General features: G+C 38.8%; 1 protein-coding gene across 2 annotated transcripts; it reads right to left on the reverse strand.

Moving 5' to 3' along the window:
* Positions 1-3,461: 3,461 nt before the first annotated feature.
* Positions 3,462-7,238, reverse strand: LOC113334448 (pentatricopeptide repeat-containing protein At2g31400, chloroplastic-like). Of its 2 annotated transcripts, none has more exons than XM_026580699.1 (4): positions 5,240-7,237; positions 4,920-5,136; positions 4,143-4,327; positions 3,462-4,002 (listed from the first exon to the last, which is right to left on the reverse strand). In XM_026580699.1, the coding sequence occupies exons 1-4, from the start codon at positions 7,171-7,173 to the stop codon at positions 3,738-3,740; spliced, it is 2,601 nt and encodes an 866-aa protein (XP_026436484.1). In that variant the 5' UTR covers positions 7,174-7,237; the 3' UTR covers positions 3,462-3,737. The 2 variants fall into 2 exon arrangements, 1 of the variants encoding a protein (XP_026436484.1); XR_003352804.1 differs by lacking the exon at positions 3,462-4,002 and adding an exon at positions 4,633-4,837 and having other exon boundaries at positions 4,188-4,327; positions 5,240-7,238.
* Between the last annotated feature and the right edge of the window lie 609 nt (positions 7,239-7,847).

A 7,847-nucleotide genomic window follows, 5' to 3' on the forward strand; every position in this document is an offset into this window, starting at 1 on the left:
ACAAGAAGGGCACGGTGTTGCAGATGGCGGAGAAGTACAAGGTGAAGAGACTTATGTTGCAGTGGGAGTTACTCCTATAGTTCCACAAGAAGTACGAAGATCATCAAGAACTCCAAAACCAAACCCAAGCTATGCTCTGAATTATCTATTACTTATGGATGGAGGTGAACCTGAAGATCTTAAAGAAGCACTAGCGGCTGATGATTCAGGAAAGTGGCAACTTGCTATGGAAGATGGGATGAATTCACTTGAGGAGAATGACACTTGGGTGTTAGTAAAATTACCAAGAGGTAAGAAGTCGTTGCATAACAAGTGGGTTTATCGGATGAAGTCTGAAGCAAATGGAGATATTCTCTACAATGTGAGGTTGGTTGTCAAAGGTTTCCAGCAAAAACCTGGTGCTGATTACAACGAGATATTTTCTCCAGTTGTGAAGATGACTACTATTCGAGTAGTGTTAAGTCTAGTGGCTTCTGACGATCTCTACCTTGAACAGTTGGATGTAAAGACAGCTTTTCTTCACGGTGACCTAGATGAAAAAATTTACATGAAGCAGCCAGAAGGATTCATAATAAAAGGCAAGGAAGAGATGGTGTGCAAGCTAAAGAAGAGTTTGTATGGTTTAAAACAAGCCCCGAGACAGTGGTACAAGAAGTTTGATAACTTCATGCATAGAGGTGGTTACTCGCGGTGTAATGCAGATCATTTTTGTTACTTCAAAAGGTGCGGTTCTGACTACATCATATTATTACTATATGTGGATGATATGTTGGTTGCCGGAAAATCTCTACAAGAAGTTGAGAATTTAAAGAAACAATTAGAAAGTGAGTTTGCTATGAAAGATCTTGGTGAAGCAAAGCAGATTCTTGGTATGAGGATCATAAGAGACAGAGCTAAGGGTGTACTTATGCTTAGTCAGGCTGAATATATTGAACGAGTGTTGAAAAGGTTCAATATGGAGAATGCTAAACCAGTTAGTTCTCCACTTGGAAGTCAAATTCGTCTTTCAAGTATGCAGTGTGCGAAGACAAATGAAGAAAAGGATTACATGGCTAACGTACCATATTCATCGTCTATTGGGAGTCTAATGTATGCTATGGTGTGCACGAGATCGGATATTGCACATGCAGTGGGAGTAGTGAGTAGATATGCAAGCACCCAGGAAAACAACATTGGGAAGATGTGAAGTGGATTCTCAGGTATTTGATAGGTAACACAAACGTACCATTGTGTTATGGAAAAGGTGGTTCTATCCTGAGGGGTTATGTGGATGCAGACTTCGCAGGTGATGTAGATAAAAGGCGAAGTACGACCGGTTATGTTATACTATGGGGTCAGCTGCAGTGAGTTGGAACTCACGTTTACAGAAGTTGGTGACATTGTCTACTGCGGATGCGGAGTACATAGAAGTAACAGAAGCGATCAAGGATATGATTTGGTTACGAGGTTTGTTAGATGAGTTGGGAAAGGAACAACGAGATAGTGTTTTGTTTAGCGACAGTCAAAGCGCTATACATTTATCCAAGAACTCAGCCTATCATGCTAGGACGAAGCATATAGATATTCGTTATCATTTCATTCGGGATCTCTTAGAAGAAGGAGAGTTGAAGCTCGAGAAGATTCTTGGTTTGAAGAATCCGGTGGATATGTTTACCAAGGGAGTTACATCAGACAAGCTAAAGCTCTGCAAGGCTTTAGTTGGTCTCTTTGGGAGGGGAGCCGCACTGACAAAGAATATGTTTTTAGCATCGTCAATCCAAAGTTGAAGAAAATGAGAATTGAAGACAATAAATGAGTTTTCAAAGTGGGAGATTGTTAGTTATTGAAGAATAATTATTATTTCCTAAAGTTAGTCGTGGTTATTTAGGGAAGGGGTTTCCTAAACCGGCTAGGATTCTTGGTGGCCAAGTTTGTAACCTATATAAATAGGTAATTAGGTCTTGTAGAATTGTATTGTGTTGAAAACGATTAAGAGATCGGTGAGATATTTCTTATATAGCTTCTAGGGCTAAAGCTAGGGTTTCGTTGTGAGAGCATATTGGTGAGGAACAAGAGACAAGGTTATCGTCTCGGGTAATTATTGCGGTGTAACTAAGGATTTGTTGGGATTCACACGACGTTGTAATCGTTTTTCTTCATAGTGGATTTGAGTTGGTGCGGCTCAAAGTGGACGTAGACAATATATACAAGTTGTATGTATTGGTCGAACCACTATAAATCTTGTGTCTTGTGAGTTGATTTATCTTTCTCGTATTATTATAGTTACTTGTGCTTGGTTTACTTATTATTCATCATAATATCTCAAGATCCGTTATTCCGCGGTTGTCAGTGATTCCATAAGCAAATCCTGACAACTGGTATCAGAGCTCGGGTTAGAGCTTTAGGGTTTATCGTAGTACGATTGGAGTGGGAGTTATGGGTGATAATAACGAAACTACGGTGACTAGGGTTAAAGTTTTTAATGGGAAGAACTTTGTGTTTTGGAAGTCTCAGATGGAAGACTACCTATATGAGAAAGACGTTGCTGATCCATTGGGTGGAGTTGCGAAAAATGGAGCACGCAAAGACGATGAATGGACAACTCTTGATCGCAAGTGTGTAGCCGTGATCCGTAGATGTCTAACGGAGGAAGTCTACAATAACGTACAAGAGGAAACTAGTACGAAGGATCTTATGGATAAACTTGAAAAGTTGTATCAAAAGTCATCAGCCTCGGGAAAGATTATGTTGTGTGAACAATTATTTAATCTGAAAATGCAAGAAGGCGAAGCGATTTCACCACATCTTGGAAAGTTTAAATCAATTATTTCTCAACTTTCAAAAGTTAGTGCTTCGGGGCTCTAAAATTGAGGTTGTAATATGACGGAAAGCTTTAGTAGGATTCAAAAGTCTTTGAATTTTCTCTTCCGTACTATTTGGAACGCGCTATTCACAAAAGTGGTTGAATAACAGTTGGAGAGTACCTTATTCTTAACTACTTCCGAAAGTCATTGGTCTCTTTTCTACTTTTATTACTTTATTATTATTCCATTAATCAAACACATGTAAATCCAATTTTGATGACGACCATGTAGCATTTGACCAGACGAGTCATTTCTCGCCTTAATATTCCAGGACTTGCAAAGGTCGAATCCTATCTTGTAACTTGCATAATTTGTACTGATGTCCACAAAAAAACAGAATCTAACAAGCTGTAGGAGACACAAACAACTATCAGAGCTTAACAAAGTAAGGATCATGTGCTAGGCTGTTTTTCAAGCTCAAGCGAACTGCAACAAGTCTTGGCACACGAACTATAGTTGTACAGAGGCGATCTGGCAATCAATGCATTTTATTTCAGCTGACCTGACTTACTCTTGTAGAATGATTTCTGAAACAATCAATGCATTTTATCCAGAGTACGCGCCATTCCGAATTACTTTCATCCCTGATATGCTTATCCAAATGTTTCACAACTATCATATGCAAAAGATAAAACTGGATTTAAATATATTACAACAAAGTTTTTCTCCGCCACCATTTCCTCATGTTCTCTGAAAATGGACTAAAGTACAAGATGAAGATGGAAATGACATACATGAAGTTAGGTAGACAAACAACAAAGAGGAGTAGACATAAACCGAATGTCTATTCAACATTTTTGCACATATAGATTACAAGGGTGGGTTACACTTACCAACATGATCTGCAGAAGCAAAGACCAATTGGAAAACAAAAAAGTTAGTATCCCCGAACAACTACAACTTGAGCATTTGCAGATTTGGGACTCGATCCAACTGTACATTTTCGGGATGAATCCTGTCATCTTGGAGAACGAGGACTTCCAGAGTCCCAGATTCTCTTAACCAAGCTGAAACAATAGCCCCTGATGATACAAAACGCCCTAGATTGCCTTTAGCTACGTGAAATGGTGCACTTATTCCAGTCAAAAGAGCTGCAACTGCACGTCGGAGGGTGCCATCACCAACTACTTTGCTGTGTTTGCCCCACCCAGTCAAAATACTGCATGGATAGAGGATTAAATTGAGAATAATGAGGAAGTTCACAAATGGGTTCTTTTTAAGGATGTCAAATAATGAGTAAAATTATTCAAGTTGATGTACAGTATGGGTTTTCTGCTTATTTATCGAGCTGATACATACCTTACTAGTTTTGGCAATTCACGACCTTCAAAAACAATAGAGCGTATATTCTGCAACCACGTATGAACCATTGCCTGAGCAGCACCGGAGGACATCATGTGCAAATCCAAGCAAGAATCACACCATGTGTTCTCCCATACCTGTCGATTTTTACCTTCAAGCATGACCCTTTGGGCCCCTCGTTTCTGCAAGGAAATATTAGACAGATTTCGGAATTAGTCCATGCAATGAATAGAAGTATGCATCGCTTAACACATCAGCATAAGCCATCAATCGGACAATATTTGAAGTAAGTCTTTGGACCAAGAACATAAGGACTTGTAAGGCCACTATAAGAAATCACACATGTTATAGCTATTATTCGTAGAGTATCACATACACCAGCATCTAGATAGCATATCTATTGAGACAGTGCTTCATTCATGGAGCGAGATAAGTTCAACAACTTTCACCGATTACATCCGAAATTTCCTCAAAAAAAAAAGAGTACCTCAATTTGAAGTTCTGAATAGTAGAATAGTCGTGACTTCACAATTTGCATTTAAGTGATTATGTAGCAGGACAACTAGAGCGTCTAAGCAGTTAATGTTTGCATGAAACTATTAGACAGCATAGTACCACTTGGAATTTAAGTGCTGGAAGTTCTCTACCATAGAAAATATATTCTCCACAACTGAACAGGGCGCGCAGTCACCCTGTCAAAACTGCATAATAAGAAAAAAGGCTAGGAAAGCAGCTAAACATTTATCAGCTCCAACAAAGAACTAAGCAATTCACCTGTCCGAAATGCCATAGCATGTCAGTTAGAGCATTGTAAAAGGCAGATGCTGTTGAAGAGTCCATTCGTCTGACTTCATCGAACAAACATCGAGCTTGAATCCAAACATCTTCGTTGCTGCCCATCAGAAGTCCGTGTGCAACCCCGTAAACCTGATTGTCAAACAACCGGAGTTCCTCCAATAACACAGAAGCATCTTCAAATGAATCACAACGACTGGATAAGAGAATCCCAAAAAGAAATTCCAAGTTAAAACTAGTTCAAATGCAACAATACCAAAACCCAAAATTTTCTTTTCCAGAGGGACTAAAAAAGTTACCTGCAAGCATTTAAAATGGCGGAGAAGGTGACAACATTTGGTTTAATGTCCAGTTCATGCATCTTATGAAAAAGTCCCAGAATGCACGAAATCTCTTGAGAATTTCTTATATTTCCCTCTTTCAATGGATTCTCTTTTTCAGCAGCTAGCTGCTTAAAGATCCTTATAACCTGGTTATCCCCTTCACTGAAACCTATAATACTCTCAGGAACACTTGTGAGGACAATACACGTGGACGGCTCAGATTCTGACAGATCAATCTCATCAGTCGTAGCATCTTCAAGTCTTGCCGTAGCAGATCTTCCAAAGGCATCAATGATTGAATTATAAGTGACAACATTAGGTCGAATTCCTTCCGTTGTCATCTCATCAAGCAAAGACACAGCAAACTCCACCATACCATTCTTGCAAAACACATCAATCAACGAGCTATACAGAACAACATCAGCTTTCATACCTGCCTGCTTAAACTCTCTAAATGTCTCCATAGCCTCTTTATACATGCCCCCTTTCGAGTACACATCCATTAAAGTCGAGTACGTCAAGATATTAGGAGATACATTAACCAACTTCATCTCTTCTAACAATCTTTGAGCTTCATCAAACTCCCCTCGTTTTCCATAACCAACCAACAACGCATTATAAGTTACAGAATCCTTCTTTATCCCAGCATTCTCCATCTCCAAACAAACACCCAAAGCTTCATCAAATCTACCTAACCTCGCATAAATAGCAACCAACGTATTATATGCCATCCGATCCAAACTAATGCCAACAAACTTCATCTCATTAAACAAACTCAACGCCTCCTCTAATTTCCCAGCTTTCGCACAACCATCAACCATCGTACTATATGTTACAACATTAGGCCAAATTTTCTTCTCAGACATCTCTCTCATAATCTCAAACGCTAATTCCATTTCACCAGCTTTACAAACAGCATCCAACAACGTATTAAATGTAAAGATATCTCTATCAATCCCTTTATAAACCATCTCAGTAAACAAATTTCTCGCTTCTTCCCATAACCCACTACGACTACAAACAGCCAATAACGAATTATAAGTAATCCGATCAGGCACCACACCATTCCCAACCATTTCATCAAACACTTCAGTTGCTTGTTCAAAATTCATACCACCTTTACCACAAGCATCAATAACAGCATTATAAGTAACTAAATTAGGCTTCAAACCCGAAGTTTTCATCGATTCTAACACCTTAATAGCATCTTCACAATAACCATTCCTGCCATAAGCACTAATCAAAGCAGAAAATGAATAAACAGTATTACCATACCCTTCTGCTTTTGCCTTATCAAACACTCCTTTTGCCAAATCTACCCTCCCCAACCTCCCCAGTGTACTGATCATGGCACTAGCTAATTTCCCTTGTTCGTTCCGTTTACGCTCTCGTTTCACAGCAAACTCAAAGCACGCCATAGCTTTGGAACACTCGCCGCGATTCCCAAGCTCACGGATTAAAAAAACATAATCCTCTGAACCACCAAGATTAAACTCATAGCCCCAGAGAATATTTTCAATTGATTTACCATTAGAATGTTGAAAGCTCAATACTTGTTGAAGTACTTCTTCAGCTAATGATGTATGACGACTGTCTGAGACTGTTTTAGGTCTACCAAAATGCATTTTTGATACAAAACGTGTTGATCTTTTACCTCTGAAATCGAGACCAAGCTCTGGTTTTGACGGTGGTAATGGCGGCAATGATGATAAACTGGTAGTGGGGTTTGGGTTGTTTCTAGTTGTTGCATGATGATGATTTCTAGGTGTAGAAGAGTTGGAAAGATTGAATCTTTGAGCAAATCTGTGATTTTGATGACGATTTTGAGGTTGGCTTTGAGGATAAGGGTGGTTTTGATGATGATAGGGTTTAGCTGTAGCTGTGAGTGAAGGTGGCGTTGAAGAAGCCATTAGAAGAGAGAGAGAGAAGAACAGAGAGTTTTTTTTGACCTTTTTAGTAGATAGGGATACAGAGAATCTTGGACATAGATTATCCTGCCGATGAAATATCCACGCGCGAGTAGCTTTAAGGGTTTAAGACCTAATGCCAACTTTGGTTCCTTTGATTTTTCACTTCAGATATTTTTCCAGGCTGATCGGGGTATACCCACACTTAAATGGACTCAATGCCCTTACTAAGGGGAGGTAAAATACGGATAAATTTATTTTAATATCTTGAACTAAATAAATTTAAAAATTAAATCATATTTTAATCGGTTAATCCTAAAATTAAAACCTAAATCAACTCTTAATCTTCTCTTCTTCCTTCATCTTCCATTAACCTCTCTGCAAATCCCTGCAGCAAATTGTGAATTTTGATTTTCCACAAAAATGGTTAATTCCAAACGATCAAGCAGCCACAAAGATTCAACAGGTAATAACAAAAGATCCAAATCAGGGGGAAAAGATAAGGAAAAAGTTGGAACAAGTGAAATCAGTAAACACGAGAATGCAATCCCTGAGAATGTTGAAAAGAACCCTCCACCGGCGAAAAGAAGACTGTAAGTGATTTCTAAACTCAAACCCATTATTGTTTTGTGTTTTTTGATTGTTATATTAGGTTAGAAATCGAAAATGATGATTTT

The sequence above is a fragment of the Papaver somniferum genome, unplaced genomic scaffold (assembly GCF_003573695.1).
Source record: "Papaver somniferum cultivar HN1 unplaced genomic scaffold, ASM357369v1 unplaced-scaffold_137, whole genome shotgun sequence".
Lineage (NCBI taxonomy): Eukaryota > Viridiplantae > Streptophyta > Magnoliopsida > Ranunculales > Papaveraceae > Papaver > Papaver somniferum.

Excerpts from the sequence above, each read along its gene's own strand:
- LOC113334448 (XM_026580699.1), bottom strand. The coding sequence starts at position 7,173 with ATGGCTTCTTCAACGCCACCTTCACTCACAGCTACAGCTAAACCCTAT. Across the intron at positions 5,137-5,239 it reads GCCATTTTAAATGCTTGCAG|TCGTTGTGATTCATTTGAAG; the intron begins GTAACTTTTTTA and ends TCTCTTATCCAG. Across the intron at positions 4,003-4,142 it reads GAATTGCCAAAACTAGTAAG|TATTTTGACTGGGTGGGGCA; the intron begins GTATGTATCAGC and ends CTATCCATGCAG.